The 21833-nt window shown below is 38.4% G+C and overlaps 1 protein-coding gene and 1 non-coding gene across 2 annotated transcripts; both read right to left on the bottom strand.

The window, feature by feature from the left end:
• On the bottom strand, window positions 950-1022 carry TRNAV-UAC. The gene has a single exon. It is a non-coding gene; the product is annotated as a tRNA-Val (tRNA).
• On the bottom strand, window positions 4707-6441 carry LOC109229059. Its single transcript, XM_019394366.1, has one exon. It carries the CDS (start codon window positions 6274-6276, stop codon window positions 4990-4992), a length of 1287 nt encoding a protein of 428 aa, XP_019249911.1. The 5' UTR covers window positions 6277-6441; the 3' UTR covers window positions 4707-4989.

Below are 21833 nucleotides of genomic sequence, written 5' to 3'. Positions count from 1 at the left end.
CCAACTATGACACATAAGCTCAGCCTCTAGTCATAAGTGTTTATTATACAGAGTTTGAATGAGTGTTAGTGTTTACTTGGCAAAATCGTAAGTACGGGGAGCAGAATGACAGACTAGAATAAGTAGAGGTGCCATTTAGGCTAATAAATTTAAATAATTTATACTATTAAAATAATAAAATATAGGAAAATTTATAATCAAGTGAAAATTTATTTAACTTTCTAAATACTAAGCGTGTCACTCTTTTTCCTTTAGATACTTGTTTGACAAATTGGGCTGAAATTTGCACCGTCTTTTCAAGTGTACTTTCCATAAACATGACATCCTTAAATGATAAAATTGGAAGAAAATAAATTTACATTATACAAAACGAGAGAAAAAGTTGAGAAGGAGAGATTGTTCAAGTTGGAGGGTTGATCACAAAGATGGCATAGAAAGTCAAAAAGGATGGCATTCATGGGCATTGGATCTGAGTTGTTATTGGTGGGTGAAGTGAGAGGGGATAAATAGGATAATGGAGAATACAAATTTATAATTTAATCCTTCTTTATCTTGTTGGATTGTAAAGATTCAAAAGCTCTTATATTCTCTCATTCTAAATCAATACAATTTCGAGCTTGTTAAGTCAGTCTTACTTTATTTAATCAATGGATTGAAGAAGAGGCACATCTAGATAATTAAGATTTAAGGCAAGGTGAGAAAGGGTAGTACATTTTATTAACTGTAGAAGGAAAGATGAAGATGTATATTATGTAGTCATATTCCCTTTCCTTTATTCATGTCGTCTTGGCGCAATACAATTTATAGTCTTGTCTCCAAATAGATTGATTTAACAGTATTTCCATTCTTCATGATTGTTCACAAATGGAGCACAAGCACATGAAAGAATCTCTTTACTTCAATGCAATTAAAGAAAGGAAGCAGGAAATAAAAAAATAAAAAAATGTAATGCTGCTGCCCAGGATCGAACTGGGGACCTTCAGTGTGTAAGACTGACGTGATAACCACTACACCACAGCAACTTGATGTTAGATGAGTCACTAAATATTAAACATAATTCTCATACTCGCATTAGAGAGAGATGATTATGACTAGAACTGTCATATTTGGACATTATTTTTGACAAAAAGAAAATGGAAGAATTGCCTTATGATTCAACCAATACTTCATCCAAAGGTATTTTTGGTCTTCAATTCTTGCCTAGAGTTTTAGGGTGAAATTCACAAAGTTTGCTGCTTACAAACCATCCCATTTTAAGAAAGTGACCTACTCTTCTTCAGCTATTTACCCAGTTGTTATGTATTGGCATTTGGCACTACGGAGGAAACAAAAACATCTACTAGGAGGTATACACAACAAAAAGACCCACAGTAGGAGGTATTTTATGAGGATTCAAGTGGTAAACTATTTCGTTTACAACAAAAAGACCCAACAAGTTGTTGTGTTTGAGCAAAAAATTGATCGGTTTGTCAAATATCTTCAATTGAAGTAATGGCCGAACAGCAGATACTATAACTTTTTGGCCTAAATGCTCTTGGCAAATTGGGGAGACTTTCTTCTTTGGTCGTAGTATATGCATGCTCATCTCCAAGCGCTAGAAAATAAGCATATTCACTGGTTTGTAGTTTGCAAACACATAATATATGCATGCTTGCTCCAACATAGTTGAAATGCCCTCTACGTGTATACTAATCTATCTCTAACATAAAGCCAGAGAAGCCTATCATTTTCCCTCCGTCCAATGATAAAAGTTTCAACTATCTTGATAGATAGAAGGACAAGACATGGATAGACACAAAAGAGATAGGCGAGGCTGATGAATAAATATGTAATCCATTAGAGGAATGGCATGCCGAGGGTCTATCGGAAACAGTCTCTCTGCCCTATTCCAGGGTAGGGGTAAGGCTGCGTACATCCTACCCTCCCCAGACCCCACTTGTGGGATTACACTGGGTGGTTGTTGTTGTACTAAAACATAAAATTAATGTGCAAAAATGACGTGCAAGTATTGTCACTTCAAGCCAGTCCGTGACTAACAAAGTGTCAAGAAAGCACTTAAAATGAAGGAACAAGTCTATCGTTCCAAACAAATTCGTGCGAAAATGAACATGGTATCTCACAGAAATGTTGAATAGGTCGAGTGCAATACGAGCTTAAAGCCATCCCAACTTCTGGAATACACGTCTTTGGGGAAAGGAGGACGACCACAAGATTCTTTGCCGCTCCCTTTAGGGTATAAAGCAGGGAGCAACAAAATTTTAAGTACAGTGCTTGAGAACTGAAGTCAGGTACGTTTGTATGAAATTCAAATAATGAACTTACTGCTAAGACCAGAAACATAAGAAAATGATCAAGAGCAGCTATCCGCTGATCTTTAAGCTTATCTATATTCAAATTCATAACTAGTTCCATTCTGCATCAATTGTGCAAAGCAAAAGATCATTCTCGTCAGATCCCAATGACAGTCCAGCAGAATCTATTCAGTGTGAAACAACAAATACAGTACATCATGTACCAAATATGAGTTTCAGAGTTTTCAAAAGAAATCACCTAGTGAAAATGCATATATACAATAACAACTACGCCAAAGTCCCAAACAAGTTGGGGTCAGCTATATGAATATACATTTACCATGTTTCCCCCTTTATATCTGGTTAGACCCACAACCCACCTGCACATTTGAACAGAATCTAGTGCAAGCTTAAAAGAGGATCAAGCAACACCACCACCACCACCACCACCACCAACAACAACAACCCAGTATAATCCCACAAGTGGGGTCTGGGGAGGGTAATATGTACGCAGACCTTACCCCTACCCCGAGGGGCAGAGAGGTTGTTTCCAGGAGACCCTCGGCTCAAGAAGCAACGAGAGACGATATATTACTACTATCAATAGCTCATAATAAAATAACATAAGATACATAACATAACATAAAATAACAAATAACAGCAATATAAGAAATATAGGAAATACGAAAAAAATGGAAGGTATACTAATATCCAACAGATAAATCCTTACATCAGTAGATGATCAGTAGCATCCTAAGACTAACTCCTAACAGGCTAGTCTCACTCTAGTGCGCTGTAGAAATATCCACAACTATCCCCTAACCTACAACCTTAATGCTCGACCTCCACAGTTCCCTGTCAAGGGCCATGTCCTCAGTAATCCTAAGTCGCGCCATGTCCTGCCTGATCACCTCTTCCCAATACTTCTTAGGTCTTCCTCTACCTCTCCTCGTGCCCACCACAACTAGTCGCTCACACCTTCTCACCGGTGCATCAGTGCTCCTCCTCTGAATATGCCCGAACCATCTGAGTCTTGCTTCCCGCATCTTGTCCTCTATGGGGGCCACGCCCACCTTCTCTCAAATATCTTCATTCCTAATCTTATCCATCCTTGTATGCCCGCACATCCATCTCAACATCCTCATCTCTGCTACTTTCATCTTCTGGATGTGTGAGTTCTTAACCGGCTAACACTCGGTCCCATACAACATGGCAGGCCTAACCACTGCTCTATAAAACTTACCTAAAAGAGGATGTGTGAGTTCCTAAAAGAGGATCAAGAGTTCTATTAAATTTATTGGCCAAACTACAGAAGAAAAATTTGGAGACTCGCTTCATTCACTAGTTTGTAATTTGCAAACACTATGCTTGCTCCAACATCTAACACTCAGGAGGCCCTATGTATATGAAGTTTACAATCTATCTCTAAATAAACCCAGAAAAGCTAATTATGGAAAAGAACTTCCCTCCTTTAGAGAACTGCTGCATTTTCACTAAGCGACACAAGTTTCAACTATTTGTTAAAGTCTGCCTAATTTACCATCCACACTGTCTACATATCAAATAAAATATTGAAGCTAATTTTAATTGATATGAGAGACTGAGACAACAAGACTGTTTAAAAGGGAAAAGTACCTTTATTGAGTACTCGCGGTGTATTACCATAGCATACGACACACTTGCCCATAGGATACTACAATCCAATAATCTTGGTGACCTCTATATATAGAGAGAGTAATAACAACAACGACAACAACAAACTCAGAGTAATCCCACAAGTGGAGTATGGAGAAGGTAATGTGTACGCAGATCTTAACCCTACCTTGGGAAGGTAGAGAGGCTATTTCCGATGGACCCTCGGCTCATATATACACATAGTATAGACACGAATAGTGGACGAGCTATCTAGGCTAAATTTACACAAGTACCTTACTTATTTTTGATAAGTAAATATATACATTAACTTATCAATTTGGCATTAAGGAGGAGTACAAAACATTGCAGGTAACAAATGAAGATTGCAGAAGTTTATTATACACATATTGGGAGCACAAACGCTAAAACATAAAAATTACCTTCTGAAACACAACGCTGTTAACCCATTCATCAATCATAATTCTAAAATTAACTCATCTACCATATAAACCATATGACAAAACTGAGCACAAATATGAACATTCAACTAAAGGATTTGACTTCAGTAAGTTGACAAGTACATGAATTGGCAGTGGCATAAACAAGGATATATATATACACACACATACATACCAACCTAATGAGATTGGCCGAGAAAGACAATGCACACCAAGTTACTAACTGCTACAAGTCTCAAAGCTAAAAGACAAGACATGGATAGACAAAAAAGAGACAGGCAAAGCAGATGATACACAATCCATTAGAGAAAAGGCAGTAAACTATGCAGAATCAGTAATGTTTTCTCTCCAGAATATATATAAAAAAAAGAACATCAAGAAGTTACAAAGCACGCTAACAATTCGTCAAATTCAAAATCATACAGAACCTCTTCATCATTAGACATTTACTACTAATTATAAATACTACCAAGGTCTAATTACAGAAACAATAGCAACAATATACTTATAAGTCTAACCTACACAAACTCTTCAGTAATAAGGAAAACCATGCGGAAAAAAAATAATTAAGAGAAAACCAGTCAAACCATCAGGATACACTGCAGTCATTTGGAAACCAGAAGGATCTCGGGCTTCTTAGCTTTACTAGGCGTGTTAGCATTTGATACAACAGTTGCTGTAGCAGCTACTTTAGCTGCCTCACGACCTCTCTTATCAAGCTGAATCAGACTCCGAGTTGCCAAAATAGCCTGTGGGGCCAAATCATGTGAAGCCCTTGCATACAGCCGTCTCACAGCCACAGAAGCAGCATCCTTCACATCCTCAGCATTCAAAGGACCCAACAAACAATGCCCCAAGATCCTAACCACAGGCTGCAACAGCTCCCACGGGAGCGGAATTCTCACACCCTTTGGCCTTAATTCATCATACCCATCTTCAATTCCCAAATTCTCCATTGTTTCACAGACACCCTCCAAACTCCCATTACTAATTTCAACAGAATTCTCTGAATTCCCATCAGTTTCATCAAAATCCGATACGCAGGCACAATTTTGACCGGCCCAATCAGCAGCAAACTTACAAAGATCCAATTTTGACCAAGTGGGCATGTGGGAAATCTGTTTATAGTAAGAATCTAAAGCGACCCCAACAATGCAAGCGCGTTTAGTTGACTTCACAGCAACTTGGTGCTCAAGAGGCTGCGATAAAACTCCTACCGAAGGACGTTGATTCTGGGGCCCACTCGATCTGGGGTTTGATTTTGTTGACGTGGGGTTTCTTGGAGTATGATACAAAGAAGGCTGAGATAGATCGGGTATTGAAATGAGTATGGGCTTTCCATTTCGGGCTTTGGTTTCAGCAGAATAAAGTGCAAGAAGAACAGCTTCAAAACCAGAAAGAGAAGTAGTACAAGTAGAGGAATGGATTCGTGAGAGATAGATTGAGGCTAAAAGGGGAATAAAGGAGAGGACTACGAGGCGGAGATCAGTATCAGAAGACAGGAAAGTGTCGTAAAGCCAATGACAAAGAGGGTCGTCGCCGGAGCCGGAGGAAGGGGAAGAGAGGGAGGAAGAAATGGAGAAGTAAGCCGCCGGGGAGAGGAGGAGGGATCGTGCAGGGCGGTCGGAGTCAGCGAGGGAGGAGAGAGAATCGGCGGCGGAGGAGTCGGAAGGGAGGAGGAGGGAAGAGAGGAGGTGAATGCGAGAACGAGCTTTGGAGATGGATTCCCACCAAGAATGCATGGGGTTCGGATCATTGTTGTTGTTGATCGGAGTGCCGCCGTTTTGGTGGTGGTGGTGGTGGTGGTTGGAAGTGGAGGGGGTTTGAATGGTGGAGGAAGTGGAGGAAGAAGGGGAGTCGCCTGAGATTTGGGAATTTAGGGTAATATCCATAGGGATTAGGAGGGTGGGTAGATCGGAGTTTTGGTGGAGTCTCCGATGAGGACGGACAAAGGAAGTCGTACAGAGTGGACTGCTTCCTCACTTCTTTTGGTTCCTTTTTTCCTACTATATTATTATTACTCCTATTATTTTAGCCAAATTTCAGTATTGAACTTGCTACCAAATAGAAGGTTGAGCTCATTAAGAGCCCGTTTGGCCACAAAAACGGTTTATTTTGAAAAGTATTTTTTTTAAAAGTATTTTTCTCAAAAGTACTTTTGAAAAAAAATAGTTTGTGGTTGATCAATTCATTTAAGAAGTACTTTTTGCAACATTTGATAAACAAATTATGTTTGGTCAATCATTCTAAAAATACTTTTGATTGTCAAATTACCAAAATGATAGTAGTACTAAGGCCTTATAATTATTTAAAGAGAAAAATGAACTTAGATATTTATCATAAGAGACTTTTATTATTTTTTATTTTATTAAATTAAAAGATAAAATATAAAGTAAACATACATATTAAAGATTTAAATCAATATAACATATATAGTTATACCAAAGCATATAATATTATCTGATATAATTACTTATTGTTATTATTCAGTATGAATTAGAAGTTTATTCCACAAATTACTATATCACATAGTGTCTCCATATTAGTATAAGACTTGCCTTGTATTTCTAAAGGAATACCAGAAGGTCCATCTCTTTCCTTTATCTATGCAGTAATGTCTTTATTAGCATAATAGTTGAACTCATTATCGATAGAAGAATATCGCCGGATGAAATTATGTATAGCTATGGTAGTTGTAACAAGATGATTCTTAGTGTCAAACTTGAAAGATGGCATTGAATGTAAAATAGACATTAAATATTTAAAAATTTATTATTTTCGTAAAAAAAAAAAAACAAGTATGTTTAAATTCAAATTCAAAAAGAGTAACTAATTAATAACAGCACATAATGCATAATTTATTTATTTTTAAATACAAAAAAGTTAATTATTACCTAACCTAACTACTTTGTCCTAAATTGCCAAGTGACCTATTGTGAGACTATCGCTTGGTTTAATGTGGAGGTTTTTTCTTCTTCTTTTAATAATATATAGATTATGTGATGCAATTGTAAATTTATTACCTATTTGTAGGTAATTTATACTAATTAGATTTGATAATTTTTTTAAAGATTCCAAAATTAATAGCCTATAATAGAAGAAACTATAGATGATTATTTGTAGGAAGAGAATTGATAATCCAAAGAAGGTTGTAGATAATTTTCTTTAGTGTGAAAAATGAAGAAGATAATTTGGAAAGTTACAAGACATTACACAGAAAAAATCAAAAACAAGAAAAGTCAAAAAAGAATTTGGAAAGTTACAATATATTCATATATATGATATCTCTGGTTTTAAAAGAATGGTGGAAACTAAAAATAGAAAAAGAAAAGAAAAGGCTTAAATCAGTAAGGGATAATTTGAAAAATATAAATTTATGATGATGATAGTTTTGTCTTGAATAAATTAATTTTCTGCTTCTGCTTCTGCTTCTTGGAAGAAGCTAGAATTTTCTACTCCTTCCCAAAAGCAGAAAAACCGCTTCTGCTGCTGGCCAAAAGTACTTCTCTGTCTTAGCCAAACAATTTAACTTTTGAGAGTAAAAAATTACTTTTGACCTCCCAGAAGCTTGACGAAGCATGCTCTAACTGTTGAATTTGTCTTCACACAACTTGTGAATTTGAAATTTCACCAAATGTTAAATAGCCTCAATTGTGTAGGCGAAAATTATGACAATCAGGGTTTAAATTTTTATAGAAACAAGAAATGATAAACAATTTGTTTTAATCTATTTGAAGTCTTGGTGGATAAAAATGTCATTATAATATACATTAATTATTATTCTTGTGATAAATAACAAGTAACCAGCAAAAAAAAGAGCTGGAAATAACTTTATAAAGGTTTTTGAAATATACTTCAGTATTTGTAATATTTGCAAAAGTGTCGAGTGTCAACCCACTAACTATAATTTATTTTTAAATATACTTTATATCATATATAAATAGTTTCTTTCACACCAAAAAAAAAAAAAGATTTGAACACAATTAATTATAGCAACCACTACGAACAAAGTGGATCTGGCCATACAATAACCAAAATTATGAAAAATATTGAAATCAAATATTCCCTTTTATGTTATAGTTTCTTGGGTGTTCAATAATCATTTATTTTGTGGGATAAGAGATAATAATCTCGGATAAAAATATAAATTATTTTAAGATTAGCACTTTAACTTTATTTATATAACTGTCCTTATGAAATGTGTGTTTAACCAAAAAAATAGGAATTTCGGTCAAAGCTTATTTTTAGAAGTACTCGGGTTACTGATAATCAAGAAAATCAGTATTCTCGCAATAAGAAAGGAAATTAGAATATGAAATAGCAATGGAGTCAATAGAAAGCAAAAGAAAGTAATTGTATTGCAATAAAATTCAAAACGTGTCTGTACATATGATATCTCTTTCCTTTTTATAGGAATCTACGAATATAACGTCTTTCCCCTTTTATGACCGAATCATTATGAGCATTAATGACATTAATGAGACGCTATAATTGGTAATCGTAACTGTTCATGAAAATTCTGTTACGTTTGAGATCATTCACGTTCATTAATGGGCGATTCACGAATCTTTCCTTTTTACTATCTTGATTCATTCCGCCGGTACCTCTTCATGTAATTGTTTAAACTTGAACGACCATATCTTCTCCTTTCGTGGGTGATTTGCTCGTATCTGTTACATCACATGCCTCTTTTAATGCATTTCTCCAGCTGTCGCTTTCTCGATGATCCACGTATTTTGTCTTATCAGCCATTCACATAAATCCACGTGTAATATTTATTTTTACCAATACAGATAGTCCCTCCACTTGCCGAATATTCTGCAATTGAATATTTGGGAAGTGGTATGTATTTATGGCAGGAATTTTTGCCGTCGTTTCCCACGTACGATTGTATCTTCTTCTGAACCAATGCGTTGTATGTCGCTTCCATTTAATGCATGTGACACATGGCAGTCATCGATTGGCTCTGCAACTCTTCAGCGGGCTTTAGAGCTTTTTTGCAGCTGCATCAATCACGAAGTGACAGTTTTCATAATGACGGTTCCATCATTACTTTTTTTACATGACGGGTGCTTCTGCATATAAATACATCATTTGCCTTTGCTTTCACGAAAAACTTTCTTCAGTGTTCTTTATTTGCAACTTATTCTTGTTCTTCAGTACGTTCTACTTCTTCATACAACTATATCTTCTTCAAATCCTGATCCTCATAAAATTGTTATGGTGGATGATCTTCCCCCTTCCTCTGCTCCTACCAGAAGTAGAAGAGGTGGCAGGTTACGCAGTTTAGGGTCTGTTTCTATCCGTAGTTCTTCTTCTCACCCAGTACCACTCCTCTGTCATCTTCTAGAACTAGGGCTTCTTCTTCACACATATCTTCCGTTAGAAGTAGGGATTCTAGTGAACTACTTCGTGAACCCACTGTTGATGAAATCATTCCTGCTGAACTGTCCTTCTATACTGATAGAGAATCGATTAGGAATCAAGTCACTTCCATGACTTCTCATGATCGTGCTGATGTTTAGCCTGTTAGCTTCAAGGTTTCACGTATTAATTTTGATGATAACAGACCAACATAATTATTAATCAAAGAACACTTACTTGTGGTAATCTTATTTCTGCCAGATTTATTCATAAAAGAAGATGCTGGTAAAGATCTAGACAAGTACGGGAAAGAGAATATCATGTGAAGAATTTATCAAGGAAGATTATTTCCAGAGATTTAATCTCCAAGCATCATACAAGGAATAATATTTGAAAGTCAAGTTTCAAATATTGGATGGATTACTACAATATCGGAAGAAGAATCTACGGAAATTATGGAAGGAAAGTTTTTCAATATCTTGAAAGGAAAATTGCTAAAATTATGGAGAAGATCAATTATTTTGTAGAAGAAAGATATTACAAGGCCAAGGAAGAATATATTTTCTATGGAAAGAAAATATATTATGGTGTAATAAAATCTATATTATGGAAAGAGATTATTTTCCAAGATCAAGAACGGAATATTTGCCATATAAAAAGGAAGAACTTTTACAATGACTTATTGGAAGAAAATGAGGAATATTTTGCGGAAGAATCTTTAAGCAAAGGAACGTGATTATGCACTGGAGATTTGGAAGGCATAATGTCCAAAGTTATAAAAAGAATTAAGGAAGGAGTTGTAATCAAGATTCTTACACTATTCAATCAAGGTGTCAGACAAGGAAAGAAAATCATTCAATGCATAATTGGAAGGATACTCATCAATTTACCTTATCCAAAGGAAAGCAACAATATCTACTGCCCAAGTCTAATATATGGTATGAGAAGATTGACCAAACAAGAAATCATTGGAGTAGAAATTGATGACGTCCAAATCCACCACTAAAAAGTAAATAGATACGGTCACATACAATATAATTTACCCAACTATGAGTCGGGGTCGAATCCCACAGAGAACAATATGTAGGCGATTAGGAATGTAAGAGAACTATCACTTATCGCGCAATGCCAAACACTAAGAATTTGATTTTTGGAAAATGTTTATAACTAAATGCGAAAATATAAACTAACCTAGAAAGCAAGTAAAATGATCAATGGCTACAATGATGGATGCATCAGGAATTACACTCAAGTAACGATCCAATGTATTTCACGATTTTACAAATATGAGCGAGTTTATGTTAATTAGCCACGGGTAATAATTCTATATTAGCTTCTTCCGAAGACTAACAAGACTTCCTAATTGAATTATCCCTAAAATAATTAAGAGATTAAGTACTCCCGGATATGGCTACAAGTAGTTCAATCCTATCCCTATGTATATAAAATGAGGGTTAACGCCTCAAGTTCTTGTTAATTAATATTTTTCAACCCCAAATTATCTTTTCCAAAATTAATTCTGAGTTAATGGACGAGTTCTAGGGTTAGCTAATCCCTTTGGAAACATTAAAGAACAAGAATAATTAAAGAAACAATAACTCACTTCATAAAAGGATAAAAATCATTCAATACATAAGCACAACAAGGTATTTAATCAACACTTTAAACATGAATATTTCCATAAATAAAATTCAAGTGTTGAATAAAATACTACACACTTAGATATACAATACAAAGCAAGGAAATGAAGAAATAAACATAAATGGGTAAGAAATCCTTAACCACAAGCTTAAAATCTTCAAAACCCAAATGTGTGTGCAAACCCTAGCTTCAAGACTTGTTCTTCTCTAGTGTATGGAACTGAAAATATGCTAAAAGATGTTCAGATATGTCCAAAGATCTGCTAGGACGACTATAAAAATGGTTTGGGGTTGAAAACATGTGAAATGTCAAAACTGCCCAGTTTTCGCCCAGATTTAATGCACCGCGATCGCGTGAAAGTGATTGCGATCGCGTAGAGTTGGCTTCAGGACTTCTACGATCGCAGACCCAGCTTTGCGGTCGCGTAGAGCATTCCTAGGACTGTGACCAATTCCTTCAATGCGATCGCATAAATAGCTTTGCGATCGCGATTCTTATTTTTCCAGCCTTCTGCAATCGCGTTCCAATCCTTGCGATCGCGAAGAGTAAATGCCAGCAGTCATTTTTCATCATTTTGGCACAATTTGACTTGATTTCTTCCATTTCTTCTCCAAATCACATGACACCTGAAAATTGCCAATAAACCTCAGAAAATGTCCTAGTTCATACCAAAATTATGCAAAAGTTTAAATATTAAGAGGAGATAAGTTGGTAAAATACCAACTTATCACAAATTATGGAAACAAATAAAGGAGAAACAATCAAATTCCCTTGGATTAAGCAATTGCCAGAACAAGTTGAAAGGGGTATAAATATACGAGCTCTATGAAGGAAGAAAGTACGCAGCCTTCTATACAATTGTCTATCCAACTGCAAGTTCTTTATTCTACTCTTAACAAGCATTGTAATTCACCTTAGTAGATTTACTGTGTACCCAAAAGAGAGAAGAGAGACAGAAAAATATTGGAGAGGCAGTGTGTCTGAAAGGTTGTGTCATTGTTCGTTTCTTTGGTGAGCGAGTGAAACCCAAAGGGTCGTTGTTGGTGAGCGAGTGAAAACCAACTCCTGTTCGTTGTTGATGAGAAAGTGAAAACTAACCCTGTCAACATTGGTGGTGATCGCTGAAAACCACAAAGGCTGTACTTAATTCAATTTACAAAGAGCTCTAAAAGATAACACTCTTGCAACTCAAGAGGACTGTATTAGGATACCACATTGGTTCCAAACCAGTATAAAATTCCTGATGTCATTTATTTTATCGCTCTCATATTATATTCTGTTCCTTTACTGTTTAATGTGATTAACACTTTCTTAAATCGAAAGGACTAACAGTTCTATGCAGGCTGTCTCCGCAGAAGTCGACTTGGTCTGAAGAATAGCCGACTAGAAATTTAAAAAGGCTACAATTCACCCCCTTTTGTACTTTCAATTGGTATCAGAGCAGGTCTCACATCCTTATTTTTTGCTTAACAGCAAGTGAGAAAAGATCCATGGTAGGTCATCAAATTATTGGAACCGTACTTCAAGAGGGATACTCAACAAGAAGGCCACCGTACTTTAATAGTTAATACTATAGCCATTGGAAAGAAATAATGAAGGTTTATGTCCAATTAATAGATTATCGATTCTGGCTAGTTATTCAGAATGGACCAAGACCTATTCCGAACAACAGTGATGGGAAGAAGCTTGTAAAAAGGGAATCCATATTTGACTACACAAAAGAACAGTTGGATATTATGCAAACAAATGCTAGAGCAATCAACATGCTCTATTGTGCGATTAGTGAAGAAGAATATAAGAGAATGTCCACCTGTGAGACTGCTAAAGATAAATGGGACAGATTGGAAAATATCCACGGGGACGCCAACAAAGTTAAGGAAATTGAATCCACGTCAACTCTTGAAGAATCCAAAAATGGTGAAGATCGAGAAGACTTGGCCGTGATACCCAGGACGAGAAAAAGGAAGAGTAGAAAGAAGCAGAATAGAAAATCTCAATCCATCCAAAATCATCAAAAGAACCGGAAAAATAAGGTTCAACAACAAGAGAACATATGCTGCTACAAATGTGGTAAACTTGGACATATGAAATTAAAATGTCCCAGCCTCAAGAAGAAAAATCATAGAATCACAACTTGGAGCGACGAGGATGATCTAGAAGAAATGACAAACATATGTCTCAAGAAAAGAGAAGAAACTGACGAGGCGTGCTTTAATGCTATTCTTGATTGTGATCTCAAGAAAAAGAATCACAAATATTGGAGTGACGAGGATGACTCTGAAGAAGAAAACAATCACGAAAAAATGGAGAATCAATGTTTCATGGCAATGGGAGAAATTAACAAGGTATGTCCCACTCCTATTACGTATTGCGATAAATGTGATGAATTGCAGGATGATATGGAATTTGTTCTCAATGACCTTAAGAAAGTTCTAAATGAATATCATAAGTTGAGGAAGGAGAAAAAGAATTGGGAGATCCAACTTGAAGAATATAAGAAATTGACACATGAGAAGAGAGACTGGGAGATCCAACTTGAAGAATATAACAAGTTGAGAAATGAAAAGAATGAGTGGGATATTCAGCTTAAAGAATATCTGGTGGAGAACAACTTACTTCAAGAAGAAAATTTTGAGCTTCGCAAACAAATAAGCAGCTTGCACAAATCCCTCAGCCACTACTTTGATCGATCAAAGTCGTCTCCTTGGCTTAATAGCTATAAGTCGACTGAAAAGGGATCTACTGGTAAACTTCCTACTTTGAACAGGTTGACTGAGGAAAGCTCCAAGTCAACTAATAAGGAAGCTGCAGGTAAACACTCTTCTTCTCATATTACATGTGATTATTGTGGCAATTCTGGACATAAAGTACTTACATGTAATTATGCTAAAAGTTATGTTAGATCAAAATATGTTTGGAGACCTAAATAGTTACATGCATCTCGAATTACAGAATCTACTAACCCTGAAGGACCCAAAAAGATTTGGGTACCAAAAATAAATTAATTTGTTTTGTAGGAATTCTGAGTCCAGCCATAATAAGAGATAAATGACATTTTCATAATAGCTGGTCAAGGCACATGCTTAAAGATGCTTCAAAAGTTCATACATACTCTAAAAATGATGAAGGAACTATTACACATGATGGTAAAGCTTGAGTGATTGGTATTACTAAAGGTTATTCAAATTCCTTCGGATGCTTTATAAGGTGATACGTATCTAGTAACATTTTTTTGTTATGTATAATATGATATGTACAACTACATATTGCTTGAGTCGACTAGTTGCAACATACTACTATTATGTTTGGTGTTAATCTTTTCCTTGACATAGAGATTTTGAATAAGAACGAATATCTTGCATGAACCATGCCAATTGCATAAGCATTAGGGTAAGTAAGCACGCATGCATGTATTCCTTTCATGTAGTTGTGAGCTTAAGATAACTTGTGAAGATAATTACTTCTTATATTCATTCTTTTGTTGAAAGTTTCAATACTTCATTCAAATCTGAGAAGGTTGTTTAACCTTGATGCCTCGGTAACTTGTGCATGTGGAGATACTCGACTATTTCTAAGACTCAAAAGCTTGGAAGGTACATATATGTGTTTCTATTGATGATTATCCTTACTTTTGCATAGGTCATTTTTTAATAAGAAAATAACGCATTTGCAATGATCATCGATGTATGACATTTTCTTGCAATAAGCATGATCTTTCACATTTTTAGTTTGGCGCCTCAGTTGAAAGCAGACTTGAAAAGAAAGCATCATTTTTGAATAAATTGTCATCATTGGACTATATGTGCTTAATATTTTTTTTGGATATTATCTTGAATGAAATTCTACCTGAGCTATGGATATCTCATTTCCCTTGGTTGCAATTGTCTTGGTAAGACTCTTGACATATTCCTTATTCATTACTACTTACGATTTTATGAAATTCAGAATATTAGTTGTAGAGAAATCTCAACATGCGCGCTTTTCTTTACACTAATACTTTTCTAAGAAAATTGTGAATAAGGATGGAGAACTTGTAGTGGATAGCTTGCAATAAATTGCTAGTGACATATTGAACTAGACAGTCATAAAGAAGCATTAAAACGATGAATGCTGGATTCTGGCAATACAAGATTTGTTGAGCGAAGCTGAAAGAATCAACAATATGGAAATCCAGTACCAAGTAAAAGGAGCTGCAATCATGGATATCTAAAGCCGTATAAGATTGGTAAGGTTGTGAAAACTATGTGTAAACTTGTAGCCCGAGGTTTCACAACAAGAAGGTCTGTTTCTTCCTTGAGAGTTTTGTTAGAACATCATTTTTCATGTGCGTATTACAAAGTTTGTAAACTATTTTTGTATGGATGTTGAAATATATTTTAAATGGTTTGAAAACTGCATAACATTATTCTCTAGCCTCTCTCTGGAATTTAAAGTTTTTTGAATCACATTTGTGTGACTAAGACCAGTTACCATTTGAAATAAATTCATGTTTATCATCTGGCGATTATTCTTTCGAAAGTTGTATTTACAAGAGCATATTTTTTGTAACACTAACCAAAAGCATATCAAGCCATTTTTAAGCCTCTGGAAGATGATCGGATTGGAAATGAGTATAATGGAGAATTTACCTTTATCTTCACATTCCATAATGCGAAGCAAGGAGAAAATTAGTAAGTCCAACGATCGAATAAAGTACCAAGGTATGACCGGCTCTCTATTGCATTTTTATGACAAATATTTTGGTATACCTGATCCCATAATATCTCTTCATAGTACCACAAAATATCTTTGGTTGATTCTAAATTATGGATTATTATATGCAAGAACTAATTGCTTTGATCTAGTAGGATCTTTTCAGATGCAAATCTTGCAGGAAACAAAGTGGACTGAAATAGAAAAAATGGCATGGAGATTTTTTAATTCTCATGAAAAAAGACAAACTAGAGCACAAGGCAAAACATGTGTCATTAGATTGCTTGCGACAAAAATTATTTTGGAAATCTGCCTGAAGGACATTGACCATCATCTTGTAGATATTTCCTCTCATTTACGAAAGAAGTAGGTATGGTAATGTGACGACCCAAAGGGTCATCACTTGTTTTCTTACTCATTCCGTGCTTCCGAGGCCTTGAACACCTCATTTAGGATTGCCTCGATTTGCGTGCGCAGTCCGGGTGCGTAGCCGGAAAGCCTAAATATGAATTCTGTGAGAAAAGTGCTAAATTTTGATATTAAATTGAATAAATTTGACTTCGGTCAACATTTTGGGTAAACGGACCCAGACCCGTGATTTGACGGTCCCGGAGGGTCCGTAGGAAAATATGGGACTTGGGCGTATGCCCGGAATCGAATTCGAAGTCCCAGGCCCGAGAAATGAATTTTTGTGTGAAATTGTTTTCTGGAAATAATTAAGGAAATTAGAAATGAAATTTGATTAAAAGACTATGGTATCGGGCCCGTATTTTGGTTCCGACGCCCGATACAAGTCTTATATATGATTTAAGCACTTTCTGTAAAGTTTGGTTTAAGACGGACGTCGTTTGACGCGTTCCGGAATTGAAATGGATAATTTGATGTTTTATGAAATTTGGAAGAAATCATGGGTTTTGAGGCCTAATTTGATGTTCATGATGTTATTTTGGCGATTTGATCGCACGGATAAGTCCGTAGGATGGTTTTGAGGTGGTGTGTATGTTTGGTTTGGAGCCCCGAGGGCTCGGGTGAGTTTTGAGTAGGTTCCGGGACGCCTTAGACTTAAAATGTCAGCTGTTGCAGGTTCAGGAAATATTGCAGGCCTCTGAACCCTCTAGCGCGGTTCGCGAGAAATCGCGTGCGGCCGCGGAGGGGCCAGCGCGGCCGCGGTCGCCTTTGTGCGGTCCGCGGTGGGTGCTGTGCGGCCGCGGTCGGCCTTGCGCGGTCCGCGCAGGGCTAAGATCCGCAGGTCTTCAGGTAGGCCAGGCCAGCGCGGCCGCGGTCCCTTTTTGCGCGGTCCGCGCTGGAACTTCAGAGGGGTATATATAGACAGGAATTTTAGTTATTTTTCACTTTTCAAAAACCCAAAACATAAGAGGCGATTTTCCAAACAATTCTTCTTCTTCAAAACGAGTGGTAAGTGATTTCTAACTCATTTTCTTCACTCCTTAACATCTTTTAACATAATTTCAACTTCAAAACAAAGATTTTAATGGGGAAATTTGGGAAATTTGGGTAGAACCTAGGTTTTTTCTAAAATTGAGGATTTGGACCTCAATTTGAGGTCCGATTTCAAAATAATTTATATATTTGAGTTCGTGGGGGAATGGGTAAACGAGTTTTGGTTCGAACCTCGGGTTTGACCATGTGGGCCCGGGGGCATTTTTGACCTTTTGGGGAAAATGATGAAAAAGCTATAATTAGGTATTGGGTTCGTGTTGTTTAGCATTTATTGATGTATTGAAGTCATTATTGTATAGATACGATTGATTTGGAGCCGAATTCGAGGGGAAAGGCGGTTATTGAGGATTGAATTGGTCGTGGAAGTTTGAGGTAAGTGCCCGGTCTAACCTTAGCTTGAGGGATTAGGAGTTGAGTCTTATTTGCTACTTGTTTTGTGTCGAGTACGACGTATAGGCATGGTGACGAGTATCTATACGTTGGTGTCGAGCATGACCGTGGGTCTTAAATCGATAATTTTGTATTCTTAAATGGATCTATGTAAGCTTGATTGATGATTCTCCGATACTGGAGCAAGGAAATTTAGTTTATTTTTCGTGACTTTTAGTTATGAACTAGAGTATTGGTAATTAATTGGGTCAAGTAGAAGTGCAAATAAGATTGGTTATAGCCTGACTCCCCTTTTGCCGGAGATATTATATTGTTGGTTCCTGTGCCGGGAAGTTATTATTTATTTGTGTCCCCTAGCACGGAATTATTGTTATGTTGTGTTGGATGAAATGGGAAAGCGGGTAGCGCCAATACCACAAGATTGATGAAAGGAGGGGTTGGGTGAGCCCTATCACAAGATTGATGATAAAGGGGAGCGGGTGGTACGCCTACCACAAGATTGATAAAATAGGAGCGGGTGGTACCCTAACCCCAATAAAAAGAAATTTGAGAAAATACTGGAGCGGGTGGTCAACGCCACCACAAGTGATCGAATGAAATTGGGAGCGGGTGGTAACGCTACCACAAATTTTTATAAATGGGAGCGGTGGTAACGCCTACCACGAGTTTGAGGAAATGGGATGGGTTGCAGCCTGCAACAAGATGAGCCTGAACATGAAATTATCGTTTATTTCTTAATTTCCATGTTAGAAGCTAGACTGTAGATTCTCCTCTATTTTTTTTGATATTCTATTTATATTTGTTACACTGAGATCCCTGAACATGTCCCTCCCCCAGTTTTAAATTGTTTATTTTTTGTTTGCTCTTTCGTTGTATTGTTGTATGTATTAATATTATATATATATATTATATATTATATTTATATATTATATATATATATATATATAATATATATCTTGCACAGGTTTAATCTGGAGTCTGAGTCCTAGCCTCGGTCACTACCCGCCGGGGTTGCCAGGCACTTCCAACACATGGGGTCGGTTGTGCTGATGCTACACTCTGTGCTCTTTTGCACAGATACAGGTGTCGGAGCAGCTTACGGTGCGCAGCAGTAGGCTAGGGAGCAGTCCTTCAGTCGACGAGATCCCGAGGTAGTTCTGCAGGCGTCCGCAGGCCCGGCATCTCTTTTATCCCCTTTCTGCCCTGTTTCCCTTATACCGAGACAGAGTTTTATCATTTGTTTCAGACTTTGTATTTAGCATTCTTAGATGGTCCGTGAAATGTTGTGACACCAGGTCCTGGGTAGAGGCTTGTATTGATGTTTAGACGTTGTTGCTATATTTTCAGTTCAGACTTCCGCTATCTTTTGTTAATTGCAGAATTCTAAATTGCTTATGCATCTATAATTTAAATTGTTTAATCATGGGTAAAATGAGTTAGGATGATGTTTGCGACTGTTCTTGGCTTACCTAGCTTCCACGAGCAGGCGCCATCACGACTCCCGAGGGTAGGGATTCCGGGTCGTGACAAGTTGGTATCAGAGCTCTAGGTTGCATAGGTCTCACAACTCACGTACAATCTTAGTAGAGTCTGAGGGATTGGTACGGAGACGTCTGTATTTATCTCCTAGAGGCTACCGAGTTAGGAAAAGTTTCACATTTGTTCTTTCTTGTCGTGCGGTTTGGTTTCTTGACGCTAATTGAATTTCTACTCTGTGCTTTCGCAGATGGCGAGAACACGCGCTTCCTCATCTTCTAATCAGCAGTCCGAGCCCCAAGCAGCTCCCACTTGGGGCAGAGGTCGAGGCCGTGCTAGAGGACGAGGTAGGGGCAGAGCTCAGCCCCGAGCAGCAGCACCAGTGGCGGAGCCTCAGGTTGACTCCGACGAGGAGGTTCCGGGCCCAGCCCCAGCAGTTCTAGTGGGCCCCGCTCAGGTCCCAGAGGGGTTTATTGCTACCCCAGTTCTTCAGGATGCTTTGGTCCGATTGGTGGGCCTCATGGAGAGTGTTACCCGAGCGGGTTTACTTCCTGTAGCACCAGCTGTCTCTCAGGCTGGAGGAGGGGCCCAGACTCCTGCTACACGTACTCCGGAGCAGGTAGCTCCTTAGGTTCAGGCTCCAGCCGTTCAGCCAGTTGGAGCAGCTCAGCCGGGTGTGGTAGCCCAGGCCGGTGATGGGGCAGCCATGTCTGCCAATGCATTGTGGAGATTGGATAGGTTCACCAAGCTCTTTACTACTACTTTTAGTGGTGCACCCACCGAGGATCCTCAGGATTATTTGGACAGTTGCCACGAGGTTCTTCGGAACATGGGTATTGTGGAGTCCAATGGAGTTGACTTTGCTGCATTTCGCCTATCTGGATCCGCCAAGACTTGGTGGAGGGATTTCTGTTTAGCTAGACCAGCAGGGTCTCCAGCCTTGACCTGGGAGCAGTTCATGCACACATTTCTGGAAAAGTTTCTTCCTGTCACCTAGCGTGAGGCCTATCGGAGGCAGTTTGAGTGTCTCCATCAAGGATCCATGACAGTCACCCAGTACAAGACCAGGTTTATTGATTTGGTTCGCCATGCTCTTGTTATACTTCCCACTGAGAGGGAGAGAGTGAGACGGTTTATTGATGGACTCATTCAGCCTATTTGTCTCCAGATGGCTAGAGAGGCTGGGAGCGAGATATCCTTTCAGGAGGCGGCCAATGTGGCCCGGAGGATTGAGATGGTATTGTCACAGGGGGGTGGTCATAGGGCAGATAAGAGACCCCGTCAGTCAGGCCGATTCAGTGGTGCCTCATCTGGAGGCAGAGATTCGTATAATAGGGGTCATCCTCCTAGGACCTTCCAGTCAGTGCTCCAGGTCTCCCATGGTACTTCAGGTGGTCGTGGTTCTCAGCCGCATTATTCCGATCAGCAGCTTCACAGTGCACCATCAGCACCTATCAGTGCACCGCCGCTTCAGAGTTTCCAGGACCGTCCGCCGAGGGCTTGTTTTACTTGTGGTGGCACGAGGCACATTGCTAGGTATTGCCCTCGAGCTTCGAGCAGTTCTCCGCAGTAACAGGGACCCCGTCCTATGATTCAGGCACCAGATATTCCACAGATCGCCCAGCCAGCTAGAGGCGGGGGTAGAGGTGCTAGAGGTTGAGGTAGAGGTCCTAGAGGTGGAGCTCAGGCCGCTAGAAGTGGAGGCCAGCCAGCAGCAGGCCGTCCCAGAGAGGCAGTTCAGGGTGGTGGGGCCCAGCCCCGATGTTATGCTCTTCCAGCCAGGCCAGAGGCTGAGTCTTCAGATGCAGTCATTACAGGTACTATTCTGATTTGTGATAGAAATGCTTCAGTGTTGTTTGATCCGGGGTCTACGTATTCGTATGTGTCATCCTATTTTGCCCCGTATTTGATCATGCCTAGTGATGCATTGGGTATTCCTGTTTATGTGTCTACACCGGTGGGTGATTCTATCATGGTTGATCGAGTCCATCGATCTTGTGTTGTGGTGATTGGGGGTCTTGAGACCCGTGTTGATTTGTTGCTTTTAGACATGGTCGACTTCGATGTTATATTGGGGATGGACTGGTTATCACCCTATCACACTATCTTGGACTGCCATGCCAAGACTGTGACCTTAGCTTTACCGGGTATGCCTCGCTTAGAGTGGAGGGGGACTCCAGGTCATTCTACCCGCAGTGTCATATCGTATGTGAAGGCTCGGCGTATGATCGAGAAGGGATGTTTGGCTTATTTAGCTTATGTTCGGGATTCCAGTGCTGAGGTTCCCTCTATCGATTCTGTGCCCGTTATTTGTGAGTTCCCTGATGTTTTTCCTTCAGATCTGCCGGGGATGCCACCCGACAGGGACATTGATTTCTGCATTGATCTGGTCCCGGGCACTCAGCCCATTTCCATTCCGCCATAT

Source organism: Nicotiana attenuata, chromosome 7, assembly GCF_001879085.1.
Source record: "Nicotiana attenuata strain UT chromosome 7, NIATTr2, whole genome shotgun sequence".
Classification (NCBI taxonomy): Eukaryota; Viridiplantae; Streptophyta; class Magnoliopsida; order Solanales; family Solanaceae; genus Nicotiana; species Nicotiana attenuata.
This window is presented reverse-complemented; position numbering and strand designations above follow the sequence as displayed.